The sequence below is a fragment of the Meriones unguiculatus genome, chromosome 6, assembly GCF_030254825.1.
Source record: "Meriones unguiculatus strain TT.TT164.6M chromosome 6, Bangor_MerUng_6.1, whole genome shotgun sequence".
Lineage (NCBI taxonomy): Eukaryota > Metazoa > Chordata > Mammalia > Rodentia > Muridae > Meriones > Meriones unguiculatus.
This window is the reverse complement of record NC_083354.1, coordinates 107,965,916-107,992,736: the sequence shown is the minus strand read 5'-3', so window position 1 is coordinate 107,992,736 and position 26,821 is coordinate 107,965,916. Positions and strand designations below refer to the sequence as shown.

The following is a 26,821-nucleotide window of genomic DNA, read 5'->3' as shown; positions in this document are numbered from 1 at the left end:
ACTTGGGGGCTGAGACCCCTGGGAGGGTCCTGCACTACCCTTTCACAGGGGTGACCTAAGACCATCAGGAAACAGAGACATTTACATTATGATTCATGACAGTAGCAAAATTAGTCATGAAGCAGCAACTTCATCTTCTGGCTGTGGGTCAGTACGACATGAGGCACTGTATCCAAGGGTCGCAACATTAGGAAGGTTGATAACCGCTCCTCAGAGAGTCAGAGCTTTTTATTCTGCTCCTCAGAGAGTCAGAGCTTTTTATTGTTTTTTTTTTGTTGTTTTTTTTTTTTTTTTTGTTGGGTGGGGTGTTGTGCTAGTGGCCTGAACTTACCTGGGACATATTCTGGGCTTGTTTCTGTGTCGGTGCTTTACAGTGGCTCTATTTCATAGAGATCTCTTCCCAAACTGATAAAATGTCCTGGGGACAAGAGCAGATTGAGCTGGGCTCAACCTAGCCAGTGGAAACAAAAAGATTACATCTCCACTATACACGGATACACTATACACTGTATACACCTGACACACCTGATCACCTGAACCCCAACTCCAGGCCCTATTTCTCTGCTCCCTGCAGTGAACATACTTCGCTTCACCTTGCTCCTCTCCACCCGCCTCTTTAAGCCTCTGACATTAGCTACTGCCTAACTCACCTACATTTACAGCAAGTTATAAGCACCACTTTTTTTTTTTTTTTTTTTGCAAACAATTCATTTCTGTGTTCAGATATGGGCAATTTCCTACAGCATGTATAGGGGTGGGGTCACACTTTTCGCACTGTATAGCTTTCTACTTCGCAGATGACATACGCCCTTTTAAGATCTCTGTCCTCTTCTACATACTGCCCTACTTGGCTAACGAGACATGTTCAGCAAGTATGTGTTCAATGTGGTTTTTAACCTTATGACTGTCAGATTTGATTCACTCTTACCCCAAATGTATTGAGTTTAAAACATCTACATTCCTATCTAGGAATAACTCAAGGTAAGCAATTTGCCTCTGGAATAAGATAATGATATGAAAAATACCTATTCAAAAAGCCAAAAAATATCAATAAATTAATGATTTAAGAGCAAATTTCCTAAACCCTCGAGGATGAGAAGGGAACTATGTTTGGCTGACTCTTCACTCCACATAGCGGTCTAGGGATTTGTTTCAAACAGTTAGTACATGAATGTTTCTTTCATATGGACAGGATTAAAAGTACAATTATAGGGCTGAAGAGATGGCTCAGGGGCTAAGAGGATTGGTTTTTCTTCCAGAGAGATCTTGAGTTCAACTCCCAGAATGCATATGGCAGCTCACCACTGTCTACAACTGTAGTTCCATAGGATCCGATGTCTTCTGGTGTGCAGACATGCAGACAAAATACCCACATACATAAACAAATAAATCTTTTTAAAAAGATACAAGTATAATCAATTCAACACACGTTTATTAGAAACCAATGTACTAAGTACTGCCTCTTATGGGCTGTGATCACCAACATGTTGCAGCATTCTGCCTATGATCAGAGGACACAGGGTACATGACTTGTAGGAGGGAGGGAAGACAGCACAGAGATGAAGACTTTTACTATTTGAACATTAAAGTAGCACAATCTTCAGGTAGAAAAGCAGATGCTGGGGGCTGGGAGGATGCCCTCAGGGCTTCTCTTTAAACATAGGGGGATATTTATTTATTTATTTATTTGATGCATGTGAGTGCTCTATCTGCATGTACACTTGCATGCCAGAAGAGGGCACCAGATCCCAGGATGGTTGTGAGACACCATGTGGTTGCTGAGAATTGAACTCTGAAAAAGCAGACAGTGCTCTTAACTGCTGAGCCATCTCTCAAGCACCAATGGCTCAGGGTTTAAGAGCACTTGCTGCTCTTGCAAAGGACTCGGAGTCAGTTACCAGTACCCACACAGCAGCTTACAATGATCCAGGGGTTCCCTCACCCTCTTCTGCCATCTAGAGGCACTGCCCACACATGGTACACACACAGCGCACACACAACACGCACAGTAAAAAACATTTTTCTTTTTTTTTAAGAAAGGCAGATGCAGGGCCTTTGAGCCAAGAACATTAGCAACGTAAGTCTATGTCACTACAACTTTGGAACAAGGCTTGCTACTGGTCAAGAGCATCCTGGGAACTCTATGCAGGTGCACAAAGATCAGTTGACTAGAAAGAGTGGGAGATGTCTTGAGGCTAAATTCATTAAGACTTACCAAGAAAAAAGAAAGAAAAAGGAAAGAGAGAGAGTTAAAGAAAAAGAGAGGAAAGAAAAAGAAAGAAAGGAAGGAAGGAAGGAAGGAAGGGAGGGAGGGAGGGAGGGAGGGAGGGAGGGAGAGAGAGAGAGAGAGAGAAAGAAAGAAAGAAAGAAAGAAAGAAAGAAAGAAAGAAAGAAAGAAAGAAAGAAAGAAAGAAAGAAAGAAAAGAAAGAGGTGAGAAAGGATTTGGTAAAGTGCCAGATATTTTGGATAATCCAGGCACCACCACCATTAAACTCCAACAGGAAGGACAGAAATTTGCTTTTTATTAGATTCAAAAGCTTCATGTTGAGTTAAATATTCGCAGGACACAGGCATCCACAACTCTGATTCTCGCCTACTCATACACATTCATCCAGTGTCCTCAAAGGTGAAGATACTATCTTGGATTTTCACTTTCCTTTTCCTAGGGAGAATGACAGGTGTATCTTACTAGACTGCAGGTCCCATGGGTATTCCCATGTATATGCCTTGCATCAATATGACAATACTTTTTAAAATAACATAACCAATCAAAAAATGCTTGGAGAGCTTTCCAGCAAGGCAGACACAGAACACTGTGGTCCTGGCCTCAAGTACTCAAGTACACGTGCCCTTTCAATTCAGCTGTTTCTCATCAGACTGCATGCTGCCTTTGTATGAATGTACTAGGGAAGAGGGGAAGAACCTTAAACACCGCCACATATTCACAGCACTTTAAACTAGTGGAGAAAAATCAGACCTATTATGGAAAGTAGAAAAGACTGCGGAGAATGACAAAGTAAAAGCAAGGGATGCGTTCATCTAGCCATCCACTGTTCCAGTGGCCAGGCCTGGAACAGCAGCTTGCCGACAGAAGACTAGAAAAGGAAGGTGTTCCGAGGACAAGCAAATGCCCTGAGAAAAAGAAACAGGTGCAAGAAAGCACACTTCCTTCCTTCCCTGCCTGGAGAGAGGCAGACAGAGCCCTCCTGCTCACTTCCTTCGCTCTTTTGGAAGCTTCAAGAATCACTCACTTTGTTAGTTACCTGACCAGTTGGTACAACCACAAAGGTCAAGGAATTCTTTATATGGTGACCTTATTAACTGTAACACTTCTAAGTTAAGCAACGTCGGACTCATGGTAACTCAAAGTCTCCAGGTCTCAATTTCTAAAGCCCAAATTCTTCCTCCCCTGCACTAGTTTTTGCTTGTTTTTGTTTTGTTTTGTCGAGATGGAGTCTCGCTTGCCATACAAACTCTGGCTATCCTGGAACTTGCTCTGAAGGGCAAGCTGGCCTCAAACTCACAGAGATCCTCCTGCCTCTGCTCCTGGTGCTGGGATTAAAGGCGTGCACCACTAGGCCCAGCTTGCCCTGCTACTCTTTAGTAAAATTTATATTTTTTTCTGTTTCAGGACTAGGGACCGAGGCCAGGCAGGAGACACCACTGAACTACATCGCCAGCCCTTTTAAGTGTGGGGGACAAGGTCTTAGTAAATTACCAGGCTGCCCTGAATGATAAATGATAATCTTCCCATGTGTTTGCCGAGTAGATGGGAGCACAGACCACATGACACCTGGCCAGGATGTGCTTCACTGAAGCATAAGCAGCCACAGCTGAGTAAAGACCACCCGCGAATGAGAAGCCTTGGTGACACCCTGCGCGCCTTGCATTCATTTGGAAACAGATGCTATTTGTTTCCATAATCTTCTAAAGAGCAGGCCTTCATACACAAATTAAAAAGAAGCACTATACAAATTAAAGTTTGCATTATCATAAAGTGCAAAGAACTCTAGTACTTATCCAATCCAAGTATACAGGGTGGTGGGAGAGCAGAATGACAACTGCTTTATTATTAAAAGTTACTCAAGATCCTTAAAGCACACAAAGTAGCCTATGTTCAACTAAGAAAATGCTGGTACATGTACTGAAAAATATATAACACAGATTTTTCTGTCTTAACATTTACATTCTATTTAAAAAGTAGTTACTTTACATATTTTTGCAATTTGTATTTATAAAATATATATATATATACCCGCCCTATTCAAATCCTCAAGCATGAGCTTCCATTCCTAATCAAAAGCACAATCACTCTTGTGATTACCGAAAGAATTATGGCAGCAGCAAAATGAACAAATTCGATTTGACCTGAACATGTACTTAATTCTTGACTACTAAGTAATTCAATAATGCACTCAAATAATTCTGTATCCTGTGCCTGGCAATTTGCATTTATCTGAAAGTTCTGATGAAGAGGCCTGAACCTCTGTGGCAACTGGCAAAAATCTCGGAATGCTTTAACAGTACTGTCTCGGGCTTTGAGACAGTGACAAGTTACGTCTCACAAACGTACAGAGTTTTCAGTATGCTTTGTCTTTGAGAAAACAACTTACATGATTGCATCTAGTTCTGAAAAATCCAGGCTAGGTAGGTGCCAAGAGAGAGCAAGAACTGACTCTTTCTCACAAGTACAACGCAGATCGGAGGGCTGGAGAAGCGTCTACTCGGAGATTCCTTGCACCAGACAAAGCAGCTCAATTCAACTTTATCAACAGAAGATTTTCAAGACAATCATATAATCACTCATCACCAAACAGAAGTTATCAATAACGAATCTGAGAACTGAAATTACAACTAATACCTCACTCCCCAGATCAACACAACTGCACAGACAGCAAAGCCTGAAACGTTCAGATTCAATGAGTCTCCAAAGATAATGATGCCTAAAACCCCATCTGAGTTAATGAGCAATTTATGTTGAGAAAAAAGTCAAATAATTTCAGTAAAATAACACATTTAAATATAAAAACAACTTAATTCACTTAAGAAATAGTAGACTCTGGAAGAGTCACTATCTAAAAGAAAACAAGTACAAATTTCTGTGTCACTACTGAAAATTTCAACCACAGTTCATAGTCAATTACTCAATATATTTAGCTACCTGCTGATGAGGTACAAAAACAAAAAGAAAAAAAGAAAAAAAAAAAGAAAAACCCACGTATCTTATTTATAGAAAGTATTTTTTAATTTCTTAATATTTTCAGATATAATTTTAACACTCACTCTCCCCTAGATCCCTTAACCTTAAACAAAAACTAAATTTCTAAGTTAGAAAAGGAAACTGGGGAAGACACTGAGCATCTATGAGGAGTAAGGAAGTGACCGAAAGAGGTGGGAGGGGGTGTCCCTAAAACCTATGAAGGACAGTTACAGAGGGTGGTGGCAGCTGCTGCAGCTGCCGCCACAGATGGCGATCATGCCGAGGCATTAGGGGTCTTGCTTGGAGCAGCACACAACTGGACTGCGGCTGGCTGGCGTGCTCTGTGGTGCAAGTGGCCTCCCAGCACAGCTGCCACTGACTGACACCCCCAGCCCTGCAGCGGGCTGATAGTGAATCCTCAGAAAGAATCTGAAGATTTCCAATGAGAACCAATTTACACGTAAATACAATTAAACATAATTATATATGTTAAGCTTTCAACTAAGATATATTAAAAAACTAATAAAAATGAGAGACAAATATAAGCAGCAGTAACCATGAAAGCTGAGACCTAGCCACACTGAAATTTTTTTTTATTAAAAAAAGAAAAAAAAAAAAGCTTTGAATACACAGTACCTCCTCTTCTACTCTACTTGTAGGAAGTTTAACAAGTTTTAAAATTCGAAATTCTCAAAAACTGTAGGCTGTAAAAATAAAATAAAATAAAAAAAGACTACATTTCCAGAAATAACACATTTACACACCATTTTCATATCACTAATCATTTCCATTACTGTCAATTTATCTTTGATGGAACAACCAGTTATTTGATAAGTTTTGGAATCTCTAGAAGTTATTATCCACAGGAGGTAAGTAATGGTGTGTGTGTGTGTGTGTGTGTGTACTTGCATATATTTAAAATTCAGAAGTAGAAAATAGTAAATCAACTATTTATATACCCACTCAAAGTAACAAGGAATACAGTCTTCCTCCAGTTGAACTGTCTCCTATAGGGCTTAAAAAATGTTTATTTCCCCACTGGCTAAAAGGAAAATTACACATTATAAGTTCTTTAGAAGTAAATATTAACTTCTTAAGAGAAGAGCCACAAAACTGGAAATAACCTACAGCATTTTGTCTGTATTCGGAAGGGCACCAAGTTCATAACTGCAGAAACAACAAACAGCATACATCACATCTTCACAAAATTTGGCAAAATAGGAATGGCCTAAAATAAATGTGGGAGAGACAGACACAGCCTCAAAGTGTGAAAATATAATGCTGTAGGTTAGTACCTATTGGAGGAATTTGCAGGGAAGATGGAATGAACAGTGAATTTCATATAAATTTCTTGCAATTCCAGTTCCCTTTCAATAATATGTTATAGAAAATATTTGTTTTATTAAAAGCCACAACTTGCCCTCACCTGAACAATGACCCAGATACACATCTTTGAATGTTAATGTCAAATAACTAAATGCAAGTGTTAAAGACTTTTCAATGACTGTTAAAAGTCAAGGGAGTAATGTTAATCTGATTCTGAATTCTTAATAGTTGATGCTCCTTATTTTAGATATATTATTTTCTTCACTTGGATCCAAAAACGAACTAAAATTGGTTTTCAACTATTTTCCATTTCATTTGTATCTATTTTATAGTAGCCGTATACAGAGAGGTATATTAAAACACTGTTACAAAAACACAACTGAAGCTATTAATCTACACTACAGCACTGTAAATGTTTGACCTGGTGTGTTAATTCCTTTGGTGAATACTGCCTCAGGCCATTTCTTATGACAGGATTTTAGTAAGAGGACTACAAACAGGTAAGAGGTTCTCCCCGTGTTCCCATCCCCCCAATCAAGTTCATTAGTATTTCAGAGCAGTGACATAAAGCTAATTTAGAGCTGTAATTTCGTATTAAAAGCAGTGAAAAGCTAAGAATTTAAAGATTTTTTTTTCATGTTAGATAGGCCAACTAATAAAACTGGTAATGAACACTGCGAGGACAAGAACAGAGTCGAGACAGAGGAAAGGGGTTTCTAGTCTTTAAGAAATGGTGATTGCTGCCTAGCAGTAGAAACAGTGTCCACAATCTGGTGGCTGGCCATGGTTTTAATTTTTTTTTCAAGTTATTTCTACAGCAGACAGAGTTTTGAAGTCTACCCGCCCCTGAGTTCAGCAGTTATAGTTTCAGAGTGTAAAATTATATGCCCTTAATCAACAACATGTACAAAGCTACAAAGTGTCATCTACACAGAGATGAAAAACAATCTTTAAAATACTCTTTACCAATTATCAATTGGATGATTTTCATGGGGTTACATATGTCAGACCTTTCAGCCAATTGGCTTTTATTTTTAAGCCCAAATTGATTAATATATTCACTGCAGGATATTCAAAAAGAGGGCAACAGTAAGGCATTAGTAAAAATAACATTGTCATAGAAACAGATCTTGCATATGTGAAAAGGTCATTTATAAAATACATTAATTGCTTCTTAAAAAGACCTAGTTATAGCATCATTAACTTACATGGTACATGGTACTTAGAATGGAACCTTTTCAACAACTGTTTTATAGATCAGAGAAATCAGATAGATAGATAGATAGATAGATAGATAGATAGATAGATAGATAGATATAGATAGAGACAGACACAGATAGATAGAAAAATTCATCTAGCTGTAAGCAAAATCTTTTCAACAAGCATAACAAATTCTTCCAAGAAAACCTATACAATGGTTATGTGAGACAAATAAGCAAACATATCATTTTATAGTGTTCATTTGCCAAATTCTTAAAATAAAAATGTCCACACTCTTTTGTTAAAACATTAAGCCTCTGTCAAAAATGTATTTCTCATTTTAGGGTACAGTATTGAAGGACAAGATGATACAAGAAAATTTACAAGAAAAGAAACTTGACAAAAGCCTTTCAATTAAAGTATTGTAACATTCAAACAACTTAAAACGTAACAAAAGAAACAAGATTACAAACAAAATGTTTACGGATTTTCCAAACATAAATAAACGAAATAGTGTTTAGGCAATAGGGCTCATGCTGATGGCTAGCAGGAAGTAACAGAGTATAATAGACTTGGATTAAAAAAAAAACAAAAAACAAAAAAAAAAACAAAAAAAAACAGGCCCAAATAATGGATGGCAGTAATTTAGTCATCACTGCCATTTTTTTTTTTTTTTTTACTTCCAAAATAAAGCCTTGGTTAAACCATTCACACCCTATATTATTCACACCTTTACTTCAGAGATTGAGGACTATATACAACAAATGAATTTATTTTCACCATAGGGATAACATATTGTACCTCTCTGCCAATGTTCCTCGAAAACCTTCCATGTCAAAACAATTTGACAGCAGATATAAACAATTAAATAAATATGCAATGATCTTTCTTACGGTCCTTGAAAGACGCATGTTATTTCATGCTGTTAGCCTCAGGATCACAGTGCATAGAATCCAAATATAAACAGTTGGGGTGACTTTCAATGTAATACTGGATCCCTCACTTTCCTTATAATCCCACAATAACCGATAAATTCATTTCACAGGCCCTATCATGCATTAATCACTGAGTGGCAGGAGCTAAGAAAACTCTTCCTGTTGCAACGTCCATTGCCGGCAATGAACACCCCCAAACCACCGAGGAAGTCACTGTTATTGCACAATACATGAGGACCTGGAACTTTTCCAAAAGCTTAAAAAAATAAAAATAAAAAATGGAATTATATTTGACATTTCCTGACACCTGCATTAATACTGTATGACTAATAAAAGCATGTCAGTTGCCTGGACTGAACCAGCGATCAACATGCGCCCAGAATGCACACGAGTAAAAATGCAGTAAAAGGAAGTAGTCTTCATTGCCTATAGGTCACTTCCAGTCAAAGGTTAAAGTTCAAAGACTGAATGATCAAAGTGCTCATTTTCTCAGTAGGACTATCTTCTGCTACGAGGATGACAACAGTGGCATCAACAAGTATCATCTTTAAGAAAAGGAGAAAAAGAAAGTTAGAAAGTTATACACGTGTAAGTAATCTACAAGTTAATCTCATGGAGAAATAATATCAAAAGGCAAGAACATGGCTGACTGAATTATATAATAAGCAAACCGACCTTTACTCTTTCAAGAAAATGATAGTTTGTTAAAAAAAAAAAGAACCTTTAAAATAATACGATTAGTATATTAGTTCAATTTAGAAAAGGAAATTGATATACTAAGGTAGCACATACTCAGGACACATCTTACAAGTTTTCCTATGAGCAATACTTACTTAAAACAGTATTGACATTTTACACTAAGTGATATAGCACATGTCTTTAGTCTACGAGGCAACTCCCTTCAACAATAACATACAGCTTTCAATTCAATCAATAGACATTTAATGCCTTTAATGTTCTTTCAGAAGACCAATTTTCAGAAAGTATGTGTATGTATACACACATACACACACACACACACACATGCAAAGTCATTTAAAACCCCAAAGAATTATTCTGTAATACCTTCTGGTTGCCCCAACATATTATTTTTTAGGTAGTACATAACTGTAGGGTCTATGACTTATTCATAAAAATGTATCTGAGGAATTTGAGAATTTGTTATTTTTCAGAAAGAAGCTTTGGACTAGCAGCAACTCCAAAGAGTTATGAAAGCTTGTAGAGGAAATCGCAGGCAATACCTGTCAAATGTTTTAGGAATAATTCCATGTCATGGCTGATGCAGTGCTAATAAAATTCTCCACTAGTAAAGACTACACGAAGTCTGTTATGGTAGGGGAATTCATGGGTATAATGTACATGATAAAATAAATGAGATTTTAAAAATAAATCATAGATTGGCGATATAGCTCAGCAGAAATACTGGGCATAGTTTAATCATTAAAACAAAGAAAAAAGGAAAGAAAAGAAAAGACAAGAAAAGAAAAGAGAAAAAGCATGTCTACAGCCATAAGCTCAATCCCCAGCATCAACAAATAGACAAAGAGCCTGGCAGATTTTGAGTAGGTAGCCAACTTGGGCTACAAGGCAAGACCGTCTATTAAAACAAAGGCTGGCAGTAGTGGCACATGCCTTTAATCCCAATGCTGGGGAGGCAGAGGCAAGTGGATCTCTGAGTCTGAGGCCAGACTGGTCTACAAAGTGTTCTCAGCATGGTAGGCTTCTGGAAAATGTGCTACTAAAAAGATTAGAAATTCCCTAAAGCTAATCTCTTATCCCAAACTCCATCTTGAATCACATGTTAAAATAAACTTAGGTCTGATATGGTTTTACCTGCCTTGAACATCTTAGTTTTGAGGAAATGCATTAAGTTCTAAAGTTTAAATTCCACAATCTCTAATAGCAGGACTCCCAGGGACTTGAAAATGGGTATGACAGGGAACAATGGAGTAACGCCCATTTTGGGTCAAGACAAATATACGACTATAAAAGATTGTGAAAGACCATAATAGTCTTCAGCTTCTTGGCTAAAATACCTGTGGCAATATAATAACTTGGAAAAAAAAAAAAAAACTCTTTTATAATAATGATTTCAATCTTCTCCAGAACTACCAAAAGCCTCTACTAAAACCACATTCTCCAATATAACACAGACTGCTGACTCCAGCTACCTCCATCACAGCTAACTTCACTGAGCTTATAGAAATGACCTAGAGAAAGGTCATTACATCCGCTACAATTATAAAAGGCACATTGCACTGAAAACTCATTTCCCCAAATATCACCAAGGACACAAGTCTAGAAGGACAACACATTAAAGCAGTTCTGTGATATGCAGTGGAAGGCTAAAAGCAAAATGGACAAAATATTCACAGTTAAACTTTATCTCCTAAGAGCTTAGGAAATTCATTTTCCTTTGCAAATGGATTCAAGAAAGGCTTTAGAGCACACAGGCAATAGAACCGTCTGTCACCCATTAGGAGGGAGAGGGTACTGCTAAACCACTCAAGTTTATTTCAGGAATTTACTGATTTTGTAGCCTTGAGCCAAAAGAGTTCACAATTAGTGTAAATTTGTGAATCTATGGACAAAGGCTATAGAGCAGGAATACAAAGAGGTGTTTTGGTTTTCATTCTTGAGACATGGCTCAATTAGCCCACACTGGCTTTGAACTGGAAATGCAGGTAAGCAATTGATACACCCCACCTCCTGAAGCTGGGTGACACGTGTGCCCCTACTCCTACTTCTATGAGGCTGGGCATGAACTCGGGGCTTCTTACATGCTATGCGAACATTCTATTTTCCGGGCCCCTAAGAGTTCCAAATCACTAATCTGAGACAATTTTATGCTCCTGTCTTCCTAAATTCTGTATAATGCTACAGGAATGCTCCAGGTAGAGCCCTAAAGAAAAGATTCTTCAATGTCTTCCCATACTAAACTCAACTTTTTGCTACACACGCTATCTAAACATTATGTTAATGCATTCATTGCCTATAAACCTATGTTTCTGATGCAAATACTCAAGTGTAAGACTTACCTAATGTTTAACTGACCACATCACCTTATGAGTGCTTTAACAATTAAGGGTCTGGACACCCCTCTGGAAAATTATTGCATGAATATTTTTAATACTGATTCCAGGAAACAAGCTCTTATTATCAATGGATTCTGGTTGTGCACTTCAGTGTAATACTTTTTGAGTTAACAAAATGATACTTTGTACCTTGGCTATGAACAATTTTTGTCTGACAAAAAAACAAAACAAAACAAAACTCTGGAGTCTACAGTGTAGCCCTGACCTCCCAGCAGCTCTGGCTATCTGCACAAGACTTGCACAAAACCAAGCCAGCCAACGTTCTGCTCAGAAGCTCTCAGCCCTCATGGAGGCGCTATCGAGAAGTGACAGCTTTCAGGAGAGAGAGAGTCAGTGCGCCTCAACAGCGTGGCCCTGGTAGATCTCCCACACTCCAGCGGCTGGCCTCACGCTGAGGAGATGAGAATCCCAAACTGGACTCAGCAGGGTATGTAAAAAGGAGAAAGAAAGAGGGCATGAGGTTGGAAGGAGGGTGAGGGTACATGGAAAGGTGGGGGTGGATCTGGGAGGAGGTGATGTGAGTGTGATCAAAATGCACTGTATGAAATTCCCAAAATCATTGTTAAAAAAAGTAACAAACAAAAAAACCCCTGAGTTCTAAATCATTCATTCATTCAGCTGGGCACACAGACACAAATCTAGATAAGGAAGATTCCATGTCTGCATCATGGCAAATTCTCAAACTCATTTGTATACTCAAGTGAATCATCTATTTCACAACCTATTTTGATTAAGCTTTCAGTTTCTGGCCCTAACTGTCTCTGCTTAATTTATTTTTCAGAGCAAATGAACCCCTGTGTTAAGTGGCAACATGGTATGCTTGCATCCAATCATACATAGCCTAATTAGAAACTAAAGAGTCTTGGAAAGTGGTCCTAATTTCAAGTAACAATAAAGAATGTATATTCACATGCCAGTACAATCTTTATATTCCAAAACTCTGCGTAATATAATTACTTTTTAAATAAAATGTCCACTCATTTTAATATATCCCAGTAGAATGAAATACATTTTTAAAGATTTATTTATTTTATGTTAATGAGTGCTCTATCTGCATGCACACCTGCTTGACATAAAAGCTCTCATTATAGATGGTTGTGAGCCACCATGTGGGTACTGGGAATTGAACTCAAAACCTCTGGAAGTGCAGACAGTGTGTCTTAACCTCTGAGCCATCTCTCTAGACACCTACCTTTTGTTTCAATAAACCACTGTGCACTAAAAGCCATCAATGTGAGGTATGGAGAATTCAAATGCAGTAGCAGGAAGCTGAGAGGACTGACTTAATCTGTAGGAGATTCTAAATAATGATGTAGACAAGTGAAATTTAAGCTAGGAGTATTTCTGTGAAGATCCGACTGTTGTCTGGTAGCTCCATTTCCTGCTCAGGGTTTTAAATGATTTCAGACTTGTAATTTTCCACTATGAGTCCCTGCACCCTGCCCACAGGAAGCCCCCTTTACAGCACACACATTATCTCGACTAGACCTCTCTGCTTACATCACATCTATACTATACAATGCTGAGCCATGCGTGCTGTTAGTGCCACACAGGGTGGCTGGAGAGCTGGATGCCTAAAACTTAGTCTCTTAAAACTGAAATGTTAAATTCAATGTATGGGTGGGCATGTTCGCATGTGCATGTGTGCAGACAGAGACTCCGTGGGCACATCTGTGTGTTGAGCCTCGGCCTCACACATATTAAACATACACGTGGACACAGAGACACATCCCACTCTTGGCCTTGAATCTTTTGGAACAACTTCAGAGGTCACATAGGGAAAACGATCTGTCCTTATAATCCTTTGAGAATTAGATAACACTAATGTCCTGACTGGCTTTTGTTTTTTGTCAACTTGAAATAAGTGAGAGTCGTTTGAGAAGAGGGAACTTCAATTGACAGAGTGCCTTCATAAGACTGGCCCCGGGACTGCTTTGATTAATGGCTGATGAGGGAGGGCCCAGCCTACTATGAACTATGTCACCAATAACCAGGTCACCCTGGATATGTAAAAGGAAGCGGGCTAAGCGAGCCACAGAGGAGCAAACCAGCAAACAGTGCTCCTCCGTGGCTTCTGCTTCTGTTCCTGCCTTGAGTCCCTACTCTGACTTCCTTCAGTGACGGACTGTGCCCTGTGTGTAAAGCTCTAATAAGCCCTTTCCTCCCCAGGCTGCCTTTGGTCATGGTGTTTTTTCACAGCAACCCCTAAGACAGCTAAGAAATAACAAAAGTCTGTAGGGTTTGATAATATGCCCATCTAGTTGCAGCTAAGTTGAAGAGGGGCCAGTACTTGGGCTCCCGAGTGCATGGTTAGCCTGGTAAACACAGGGGTTCTCCATCTCAGAGATAATGCAAAAATAAAAAAGCACAAAAATGAATACATATACATGAGCTGGATATGGTGGCACACACCTGCAATCCTAGCACTCAGAAGGCAAGAGGATGACCACAAGTTCAAGGCCACCCAGGAGAGCCAGGACTACATAGTTAGGAGAAAAGGGATGGAAGGGAAAGAGGGGGGAAAGGACAGAACACTGATGCACATTTCTTGAAAAATTAGTGTTAAAGGAAGAACATGAATAGTGAAGATATGAAATTGAACCTACTAAGTAGGAAAAAGATAAACTGAAAAGTTCCAACAAAGCTAACTAATGGGTTATACTTTCTGAGAATGGATATGATTACTGCTCCATGCAAATTCAACTATAATGCTCAAGTATAATGATAATGTTATTTATACTGCCTGTAACTACCTGGGCATTTAGATGTACATGAAGAAAAAGACAATACCATAACCCAGCTGTTTTAGCTTCTTATACAGAATGGAAAAATTCAAACATGATGCTCTGCAGCTTCCTAGTTGGAAGATACACCGTCTGTTCTACTATCTCAACTAACAGCAAACACTGTCCCTTTCTTGAATACATATAAAACTTACATCTGCAGTACATTTGTCTCAAAGGGGGATGGTACAAGATTATCCAGGCATTCAGGGTTCGTGTAGGGAAAGAAAGGATATTTAAAAATACAATGAGAGTCGCTGTTAGCCAACAAATCAAGGCTACGTTAAACAGAATCATATGTGAGTGAGAACGATGGCTCAGTGGGTAAAATGTTTGTTGTACAAACCTGACCTCCGCATACAAGCCATGGCATGTGCTCACAATAATAGTAAGGTGCTGCTGCACACCTGAACTCATAGTGTGACTGCGTATATAAGATCTGTACCTGACAGTCAAAATGACGCCATGGATGTCAATGGGGCCTGACAAAGTCTCATGCCTACTTGGTGAAGAGGCATCAGCTTTCTTAAGAGATGTGGACCCTGAAAAGCTACCCTTGCTCTAGTACAGCAATTCCAAACCCTCTGGGGTTCAATGACCCTTTCACAGGGGCTGCCTAAGACCATCAGAAAACACAGATCTTTACATTATGATTCATAACAGCAGTAAAATTAGAGCTGTGAAGTAGCAACAACTCTTGAAGGTCACCAAAACATGAGGAGCTGTATTAAAAGGTCACAGCATGAGGAAGGGTGAGAACCACTGTCCTAGTAGGGGCCCTACACCCCGGATTTCCTACAGCACCGTGGGGACACAGTGGATTTAAAAGAACAAAGAGGTGGAGGGAGAGCACGCGAAGCTGGGAGAGACGTGTCAGTGGGGAGAAGGGGAAGAGTGGGAGGGAAGAGGATGGAATACATTTGAACGAAAGATATAATGTGCATGTATGACATCCTAAAAAAAAAAAAAACACACCACATGGGCTAGAGAGATGGCTCAGTGGTTAAAAGCACTGCCTGCTCTTTCAAAGGTCCTCAGTTCAATTCCCAGTAACCACATGATGGCTCATAACCATCTATGAGATCTGGTGCTCTCTGCAGAGTTTAAGCAACCATGCAAGCAGAACACTATACATAATAAAGAAATAAATGAATGAATCTTAAAAAAAAAATAAAAAAAGACACCACACAAGGAAAAAGATGGTAATAACATGACGTGTCACAAGCAGTATGGAAAACTTTGTTCTTTTCTTGCCTATCTATCTTCTGGCATTATAGTCATGCTGTAACTTGCTAATTCACAATTAAGTTTCAGAAATCTTAAATTTGTAATTACTGTGCTATATCCGTTTTCACCTGTGCAATAAATCACTCACTTATTCTTTTGAGGTGGGGTTCAGGCTCAGACTCAAACTCAGGACTTCACATCTGCCCCCATATTCCCACGCTTTCCACCATGATGATAATGGACTAAACTTCTGAAACTGTGAGCCAGCTCCAATTAAATGCTTTCGTTCACAGCAGTTGCCATGGTCATGGGGTTTCTTCACAGCACTAGAACTCTGACCAAGACAAGCTGTTGGGTCCAAATTGCCTCCAAATTACAAAAAGTACCAGAACTGAGTGCATAGGGCATCAGAACTTCTACTTCATATAAAGAGTTCCCCACAGTTAGCTGTATTTTATGATAAAATTATTGTGGACTTCAGTTGGTCACAGCTGCACACACCTATAATCTCAGCACTTAGAAGGCAGGGGCAAGGAGAAAAGCTGTAAGTGCAAGGCCCGCCTGGTCTACATAGCTAGTTTCAGGAAAGGCTTATATAAATAAGCAAAATTGTCTCAACCCTCAAGTTGATACCTGGAAGATATCAAATGATATTGTTGAAGTTATTGAAGTAATGCTAATTTTGCTTCTTTTATGATAGACATGATTTTGTTCTAAAAATTTAGTCTAAGCTGGGTGGTGGTACATGACTTTAGTCCCAGCACTTGGGAGGCAGAATCAGGAGTTTGAGGCCAGCCTGGTCTATAGAATGAGTTCCAGGACAGCCATGGCTACACAAAGAAACCCTGTCTACAAAAATAAAAATAAAAATAAAAATAAAAGTCTAATATCAACATTTTCCAAGATTTTCTAAAATGTAGTATTACAATATCTCAATTACATGCCCCCACTATTTTCCCAAGTCTTACAAACATCTTCTAAATAAAAATACCCAAAATTTGTCATTATAACTTAAAACTGCTCACCATGATACCACCATTTTGTTTTCTTTGGATTCTTGTTACATGTTCGCACATAAAAGGAATTATCTGGTGGTCGTCTCTGAAACAAAGACAGAATTTAAATAGGTAAATTCTGAAAAAAAATCACTAGGACAGCAGTAAGTTTAGCAAAATTATTATAGAACGTATGAAAACAACAGAAACAGTAAAAGCGTAACTAGAGAATATACCTCAGCTGTTTTAAGAAGGGAGTATGGGGGAGATCAGTTCATGTATGACATCCAGATTCTTCGTACTTACCTCTCCCATCAAGTCATCTAACGACTACTTACTTGATCTAACTAGACAGAAGGCCTACCTAAGGTTGTCTGAAGAACTACAGCAACTTTCAAGTACCCACATAAGCTTATCATTTTATTATATTAAGGACAGATCAAATGATTCTGAATTAAATAGTACCTAAGAGGATACATGTTTTAATGCTTGTGTGGAACAGTGGCCTTGCTGTTCTTCATCTGCCCTCACAGGAACAATATGGAAAACCTGGCAGCTCTGCAGGACAGCTAGGCAAGAGTGATGCACACCACACCAGATGAAGGCTGGGAGAAACTCTGCCTGAAAACTTCTGGATATGAGCCAGACATGAATATGTGACTTTCTGTCAAGAGTTCAAATGTCAAATTTATTCTAATGTTATCCTGAGGGACAACTTCCAACAGCATGACAGAGAGCCTCACCCTTTCTTCTGGCCAACTTTTATAACAACTCTGATAAAACGATGCCTTTCTCCCTACTCAGTATCTTTTGTAGTGTTTAGACTTAATTGGCTATTTAGAGTAATGAAGATGAGAGATTAAAAGAACTCTCTCTTCTACTGAGGCTGATTAAGAGGTGCATCATTTAAGAAGGCGCCAGCCAGAAAGCAGTAGGAAGTGTGACGGATAACACAGACGGGCAGGAAGAGAGCAGCCCATCCACGTGACGGGAAGCTTCTAATGCTCATGTACTTGACTGTCAGCTGACCTTTACGATGCCCTTAGGAATGCATAGCAATGGTAATTTCAATCAACAACCACAAAAAGACTACTTGGGTAGAATCTGTTAACTACTCCAGGATTACCCTGATACAATTTGAGAAAAAAATTTTAATAATTAAAAGTAACTTACTTCTTTTTCTTGTTACCTAGCACTTAGTAGGGTAAAAACAGCAAGCATCTAATAAATGTTAAACTCACAGAAATTCTAACTCTTAAATTATCATCATGGTTAAACCTATCATACAACAAGTCTACTAAAAATAGTTTATCAATAATTTAAGTGAAATGATTAGTTTTATACTATGTATATTACAGAACACACTAGCAGCAAACCAAGCAGTGAGTAGAATGATGAGGGTTAAAGGATGAGAGGTATACTGGGCAACAGTCACTCTCCAGCATTTGGTGTAATATGTTCCATATGAATGCAAACAAGCCAATGACCATCAGGCCATGCAGAGCAATTGATAATCACCAGTGACCATCTCAATCTCAGTGCACATCAAACCCTGTAGTCATTACCTCACTGTGAAGAATCAAAAGGACACGGGAACCCTTGTAAGAAAAAACAGCTCTGTCCCACAGAAGAAAAGCTGTGTGTATGTGTGTGTGGTGTGTGTGTATTGAAGCAATAAACAACAAAGACTCACAGCGACTCCTATGGTTAAACAAAGCTTGATTACAGCCTCAAAATGCAGAAAAACTGAAGTTAATGTGCTATTAAGGGGCTGGAGAGATGGCTCAGCAGTTAAAAGCACTGGCTGTTCCTTCCAAATACACTGTCCAATTCACAGCACCCACACGATGCCCCGCAAGCATCTGTAACTCCAGTTCCGGGGAATACAAGGCCCTCTTCTGGCCTCCACAGGCACCAGCCAAGCTCATGGTGGATAGACATGTATGGAGGTAAAACATCTCCACACATATATTATACATATAATAAAATAATTTTAAGTGTTATTAAGATGCACATATCACATTTCACCTAAAAGTATCATTACACATTTTAGTATTTCTGAACGGGATATGTCTTTTATTCAAAAACATGTCAAAATTTAATGGTAGGGTGTTTTCTTGTACAATACATAAAAACTGGATAAATGGCTCTTACAATTGAAAAAAAGAAAAACAAAATTTAGCCTATTATTCTCTGTACCTATTTGAACAGAACAAAAACAAAATCTTGTTTTTGAGAAAGAGCACCAGAAAAATTTTAACATATATTATGTGTGAGTGCGTGTTTGTTTGTAAGCACATGTGTGCACCACACTGCAGATGGTGATCACAGAAAAACTTTTAGGCTGTTTTTGCTTAAATGTAGGCTCCAGGGATCAACTGTCAGGCTTACACAGTGAACAGGCTCAGCTGTTCACCCATCTCGATGCACCCACCCTCCAAAAAAAAAAAAAGCCCTCTTTTGATTTATCATTTCAAGAAACTTACTTAATGAAACAGGAACTCTGGGTGTTCCAGATTCTAAACAACCTATTGTTTAAAAATGAACTATGATATCTTAAAGATTCTCTAAATTCTAATTAATAAAACAGCAGTGGATCTGCTAATGACACGTGTACAAGCCAAGGGCTCCTTATTTTAAAGGTATCTAAAATTTAGCTCATACCATTTTTCATCTGGTCTTTTCCCCCACTTTCATTAGAGACGGAATCTGTGGGTGAATAAAGGAGAACAAGAGGGAAGGTTCCAAAAACTCTACTGGTAATTTGTGCCTCCTTCAATCTAACCACTGAGATGGGAAAGGTCTGGATTCTGGGAAATTCCGAAAAATGCTACCTTGGGTAGGAAACTGGCCAAGAGGGCTAAGGAATGAGGGGCTGTTCCTTTCTAACTTTCCCACTGTGAAATCTAAAAACAGGAATGTGCTGTACACATGTGCTCTGTGCTGGAGCATGAAAACAATACTCAGAATAAGAACACGCGCATGAATGTCCTGTTCAAACTGACTAAACAAGAGCTATAGACTTATTACTTACTGCCCACACAATACACTATGCTTTAGAAATAGAAATAAAACACCGAATTTGACTTCTAGTCTATTTTGAATGAAACATAACAAAATAACTTATCCGTTTATTACTAAAAATGTCATCCACTGTAATTTAAAAACAAAAAGCGTGACTATTTCTTCCGATACAAATAATTATATTTTGAAACTGTTAACCTACCTATACTGAAAGAGGAGACATTACCTGGAGTAATCGCGAAAGTCCTACCTTTTCTTTGCAGCTGGAAAGCATGCTAATAATGCTAAGACAGACTGACTGGACTGAGAGCGCTGGGGACCAGTCTTCTGTTAGAATGGATAAACAGATATGACCATTGCTATACACATGAGGATGAACGGGAATATTTTCACCAGTAAACATGACCTAAGAAAAAATAAAATTCCATTAACGCTGAATATTCTCTAGTATTAACAACCAAAATATTCTCCAAATTTATTAAGTATTAATTTTTAAAACATAAAATACAAGCAAGCAGATTTCAGAAAGGAGCAAATGCTCACTCATCACCAACAATTTAATAACAGCCTCACTGCACAAATTACCACGCAGTCGTAGGGAACTCTCATCTCTCCTTATAAAGTCCACTGTAATTTTCCAAATTTATTTACTAGTAAATAGCAAACTACATGCATAAGATGTTTTTGTTTTCTCAAATTCTACTCGTTACTCACTGAATACTCATTACTCATGCCTTTAATCCCAGCACTTGGGAGGCAGAGGCAGGTAAAGCTCAGTGAACGTGAGGCCAGTCTGGACTTCTACATGGTAAGTTCCAGGCTAGCTCGCTTGGGCTACATGCTGAGAGCGTATTTTAAAAACCAAAATACAACATAACAAGGCAAAATCCCAACTGCACTAAGATTCCAAAAGTATTTAATTTTAATACAATAACAAAAATCAAACAAAACCAAAAACCTTTTTAGGTTAAAAAAAAAAAAAGACAGCTGAGTCTCCATTGGCTGCTGTCTCTCTCCTTTGTCTTTTACTCATTCATGCTCCTTTACCTTACCTTGGCATGACTGTAAATGGTCTTCCTCTGCCCTAACACTGCAAGTAAACCCTCTAAGCATCCACATAGGAAAGAGGATAAATCCACGTCTTGAAGTAGCATTGCACACGTCCCGAGACAATTCAAAGGCAGCAGATGGGCCTTGGAACAATTACACATGCTCCTCTCTATTTTGTAACGCCGGGTCCTTGTACATGCTACACAAGGCTCTCCTCTGAGCCTCGGCACTAAGAGACACTTGATGTTACATAAATTCCAAGTAAGTTAACTCCCCAGTCTTCAATACATTTTGTAAGGTAGTCATACTATATTAATTCTGTAGTTTAGCAGTCATTCCTAACTAGTGATCTTGCCAAACAAAGAAAATCACCAGTATCATTTGAATGAAATGACTTATTCAAGGTATGTGGAAGACTATTTACAGGAGACACACATTCCATGTAAGAAGCTACAAAGGCTGCAAATAAGGATCAGTAAAGGCTCACTATGTGTGCCAGGCGTGGTGGCACAGGCCTGTAATCCCAGCACTTGGGGAGGCAGAGGCAGGTGGATGTCTGTAACTTCCAAGTCAGACTAGTCTGCAAAGCAAGTTCAGGGCAGCCAAGGCTACATAAAAGCCCTGTCTCAAAAAAAAGAAACAAAGAAAGACAAACTATGTAGACATTAGCTAAAAGAAATACTATGCAACTATATTAATAACACACAAAAGTGATGTCCATCAGTTAAAATTTCACAACCATAGCCAGGCGAGGTGGCACAGGCCTGTAATCACAGCACTAGGGGAGGCAGAGGCAGGTGGATCTCTGTGAGTCTGAAGACAGCCTTGTCTAGAAAGTGAGTTCATGATAGCCAAGGGCACACAGAAAAACCCTGTCTAAAAAAAAAAAAATTTATAACCAGGCTGGGTGTGGTGGTGTACCACTGCAGGAGGAACTTTACTAGAGCCTAGAAGTTCAAGGTCAGTCTTGAGAAAAGAGCAAAACTTTCTCTGAAACTAACAGTAACAACAACCAGTTGAGAAGCCTGAGTGCCCACATGCAAGCTAACAGTTTTCAATCTAGACTAATGGCCACAGAACCTTGCAGAATACCAAGGAGAAAGTGAACTTGAAATTATGACAGAAACTGAGGAAACACTTGTTGCTCTACAGAAGACAGTCAATGAAATCCATTTGGCTAGAGGGAGGTATGCCCACATTTAATATAGAATAGATATGGTAAAATTAAAATGCACTAAAGTTTTTGGAGATATTTTAAGTATCTAGCCACAAATCTGACTTTAAGATTCTTACAAACATTCACATTAACAGACCAATCATCCAGCTGGTCTTGGTGGTGTACACATGTAATCCTAGCTCTCAGGGAGGCAAAGGCAGGTGAATCTCCGAGAGTTTGAGGCCAGCCTAGTCTACAAAACCAGTCCAGAACAGCGAAGGCTAAGAGAGAGACCCTGTCTCAAGTGCCCCCCAAAAAACAACAACAAAAACTTCCATGTAACAGGGAGTCTGCTAACTCTGTAAACATTACTAACAAGCAGGCCTCAGTCTGTTGGCCAAGGTGAACTAGCACTTTTCAAAAGGATCACCTTCAGACTTGCTTTCCTCAGCCCTGAAGATCTGACAGTGGTGACATATGCCAGCAGCAGCACTTGAATTTATGAGCTCAAAGCCAGCCTGGTCCTCCGAGTGAATTCTAGAACAGCCAGGGCTACACAGAGAAACCCTGTCCTTATCTCAAAAGAACAAAAACAGAAACAAACAAGATTTGGCTGCCCACCCACCTCTGCCCTCCCCAGAAGAAAGGTTGAAGCATAAAAGCTAAGTCTCACAATGAGAGCAACTGACTACTTGTCTTACATGATTGCAAAAGGTTCATTTTTAACCTGACTGCGTTCTCCTAAACGCCACTTATGTAGCTGATGTCACTCACTGCTCTTGCCCTAAAAACATCCTGCTTTGAGAACTCTTGAATTCTACACTTAAGTCTGTTCACAACTGCTTTTTAGTGGAATTTCAGAAGTATGAACCACACACAGCTTGTTACAACATATTTGCTGTAGATTGTGTTACACATGTCTAGAACAGGAATTTATAAACGTCATGGAACACAGATTTGTTCTGGGTTATTCATTTTGTCCTAAAGAGCCATTTAACCAGCAGAGTTTTTAAAGAGAACACAGGCAATGTCTTCAGAATTTATTCCCTGGTCACAATTGTTTTTTAAGGTTATCTCCCCCACCTACCAATCCACCCACCCACCCACCAAAGTCTCTTAATTAAGAAGTCTATGAAACTAGTACTCTGAAAGTGCCAAAATATTAAAAAATAATAATAATAATAACATGGCTATCAGCAATCACCAAAAACAATACCTAGGCAACCAGAAGCAAAGGTCATAGCACAGTAACTATGGTCATTCAAAAGGAAAGCAGAATTCTCCTTCGAGTAAAAATGGATAACAATATCCATGAGCCAGGAACTGTGCAAGGACCTAAAGAAAATCCCAGCAGAGAAAAAGTGATGAGTAGCAAGGGCATTAGGGCAGAAGCAGTAGACAATCTACAAGCAGAGCAGAGAGCAAGACTAAACAGCTCTCATATCAGAAGCCAAGCAAAAGTCGAGTCCCTTGCTGGGTGCAGGGGCCCACAGCTGTAATCCCAGTACTCAGAAGACGGAGGCAGAGTAGGTTGACAGCCAACCTGGACTATGCAGTGAGACCCCGTCTCAAGAAACCAACCCAAGGGCTCAGTGGTTGAGGGGGCTGGTGGCTCTTTCAGGGGACCAGGGTTCGGGTCCCAGCACCCACGGGAAGCTCATGCCTGCCTGTGGCTCTGGTTCTGGAGGATTCAACGTCTTCACACAGACATGTGTGCAGGTGGAATACCAACACACATCGAATAAAAATAAACACTGGGAAATTTTTTAAGAAAGAAAGAATGAAACCAACTCAAAACAGAACTAGGTAACCTCCATTAGGTTTTTAACATAGTCCAGGCAAGACAGGCGCAGCCAGGGTGAACTTGAAGCAATCAGACAAGGCATGGCTTCTTGCACATATTAAGCAACCCTTAGTTCCCAGGCACTTTAGACGGTTGTCTAAGCGGGGAAGGGCTGCTTGTCCTTCCAGAGGTAAATTCCTGAAATAAAACAACTTAAAAAAAAATAAAAACAGTCTGTTCATGTAAAAGGCATTACCAAGTCTTTTCCATTTCCATGGAGAGTTTCAGTATATTCTCTGCCATTCTGGTTCTCCACCCATTATGGGAGCGTAACCAAGGCTAAATTTAAACACATATTGTTTTCCATCTTTATCCAGTCTACACATCAAAGAAGAAAAATGGCATTTCTGTTGTTTTAACTCAGGCAAGCAAGTACTGGAAACTCAAAATGCTGTTGTTTCCGGATTTTTAAAAATAAAATTGGGGTAGTCTCATGTAGCTGATAAACTATCTAGGACGGACACAAGACCACTGAATACAATTGATCTGAAACTAGAACTCAATTTATTTGGCCTTGGATAAAAACCAGATATACAATCACACTGTTAAAAGTTAACTGAAAACTATATCCCTTCCTGCAGAATCCCAACCGAGGAAAATGGTATTTCAGAGAGGAAGTAAAGGTCCAACTCTAGGATGTAGAATTAGAACTTTGAATCCCAAGACTGCATAAGAAGACATCCAGAATGCCTCTGTAGTTTTAATCACCTCCTTATTGCTGTAGCTCATTTTTAAAAGTAGGTAAGAGCTATGCTACAACTACACTCGGGACAATTTTGGAATTGTATATATGCCTAGTCCATATCCAGTCTAAAAATTTAATGAGGCCAATCTTGGGTTAACTTTTGAGCACCACGAATGTAGTACCTATTACAATCCAAACAGAGGCATCAGAATGATGAAAACCACCACCTCTCAGGTTTGGGGTGGAGGGGGCAGGCACAGAGTCTTCCTGTCCCCTAGGCTGTCACAAACCCCTGGGCTCAGGCATTTCTCCTACTGAAGCGCTAAAAGTCTCTGGGACTACAGGTATATGCTGCTTATGTCTGACTCACTACTCAAATTTGACAAGTCGTAACAATTTGATCTGACAGCTGCTGATCTCTACAATAATCCAATATAAACCAACTACAACTAGGCATTTAACTCTATACTTCAGCATGTTTACAGTTTAAATCTTGGCATTACTACTACTAAGGAAGTGAGGGATGGAATGGAATTCAGGTAACTTTTATATACAAAATTCAAGAATTTCTCAACATCAGGCCCAATAATGAAAGACTTTACAATACTTATTTACAAAGAAGATACAACAGTGTTTCATGAGCAGCTTAGAAAAAAAAAGTTACTTATGTCAAGCTAAGTGCAGACAGTATGCACACAATGAACCAAACCAAACAGGCAGGAAGTGCAGCTCAGTGCTCCTACACCTGTAATGCATAAGCCCTAGATTATCAATCCGTTTCTAGCATCAGGGTAGAGAGGGGGTAGCCAGAAAGTCAACCAAACACTAGCTGTGATTATAAAATCAAGTCTACCTACCACACAGTTACCGAGGCTTCCGGTCAGAGATAACATGAGGCAAGGTTTTCTCTTGTGATTAGCATAGCCATGCTGGTGGCCTATACACACCTAGAGCTGGGAGTCGCCACTCCCAATCCTAGCATTTGGGAGGTAAAAACAGTAAGACCAGATGCTCCAGATTGTCCTTTGCTACAAAGCCAAGTTTATAAGCCGGCCTAGAATACATGATGGATGTTGCAAACAATCAAAATAAGTAAATGAAACATAAAAATGGAATATGATATAAATAAGGTTGATAATAACTGACAAAAGTGGCTAGGGAGATCACATACATACAGACAAATTGGTTGTTTTTAAGGAACGAGAAAGAGAGAGAGACAAAAACATGTCTCAAACATAAATAGTAACCTGATAGGCTAGGGTCAGACAGAAGGGGAGGAGGACCTCCCCTATCAGTAGACTAGGAAAAGGGCATATGAGAAGAAGGAAGGAGGGAAGAATTGGTAGGACCTGAGGGAGGGCCACATCCTGGATACAAAGTGAATAAATTGTAATAAATAATTAATAAAAAAATTTTTTAGAAGTATAAATGTCAGGACTTATAATAACCAACAAAAATGGCCAGAGAGATCACAAACACATACATGTAAAATTATACAGATGAATTAGGTAGTATTTAAAAATATGTGTGTGAGAGAAAAAGAGTCAGACATATAGGTATAGACAGACAGACTGAATGATGAAAAAGAGGCCACAAATTTGAAAGAGACCAAGGGATGCATGCGAGGGAGTGATGGGAGGAAAAAGGGGCATGTGATGTAAATATAATTTCAAACAAATTATTATAAAAATGACGGGATTGAAATTTCATGAGTTTCCAATCTCTCCTTTAGCATTCAAACAGATCATTAGCATCTATGATAACAGTTTTTCTACTTTTTCATGATTATCATCACTATGTAGCTCTAAGTATACCTCAAAACAGAGGTCCTCTTTTTTATTAATTTTTAGTTTTATTTTCTGTGCATGGGTGTTTTGCCGGCATGTATGTCTTATACACCATATGCAAGCATTGCCTGTGACGGCAGAGCTGGATTTCCTGACAGTTGTGAACTATGTGGGTGCTAGGAGGGGAACCCAGGCCCTGTGGAAGAGCAGCCAGTGCTCTTAACAAGCGGATTGTCTGTCCAGTCCCCATAGACAAACTTCTTACACACAATGAAGCTAAGTTTGGGAAGTTAACCATTCCTTTGTCATTTATTAATGTAAACACTCCTCATTCATTCTGGCATATTAGTGTTCTCTTTTTTTAAGAAAGCGTGAACACCTGGGGAACTGGACCATGACTATATAAAAAGAGCATCTGAGCAGGTCTACAAAAGGATGGGGGTACAAACAAACACGCTCTGATCTGCAGTGAGCAGAGAAAGTGAGGGTCTGGGTGAAGGGATCAGAAACCAGT

At 39.2% G+C, this 26,821-nt stretch overlaps 1 protein-coding gene across 2 annotated transcripts in view; it reads right to left on the bottom strand.

Moving 5' to 3' along the window:
• Nucleotides 1-1,414: 1,414 nt before the first annotated feature.
• Nucleotides 1,415-26,821, bottom strand: part of Ube2w (ubiquitin conjugating enzyme E2 W) — a 56,084-nt gene continuing 30,677 nt past the window's right edge. The window contains exons 4-6 of one of the 2 annotated variants that reach the window (XM_060385815.1): nt 20,013-20,192; nt 16,793-16,868; nt 1,415-9,207 (exon numbers count right to left, since the gene is read on the bottom strand). In XM_060385815.1, coding sequence (XP_060241798.1) covers nt 9,194-9,207; nt 16,793-16,868; nt 20,013-20,192 — 270 coding nt within the window. In that variant the 3' untranslated portion in view covers nt 1,415-9,193. The remainder of the gene's footprint in view (nt 9,208-16,792; nt 16,869-20,012; nt 20,193-26,821) is intronic. The other variant, XM_060385816.1, reaches the window with a different exon arrangement.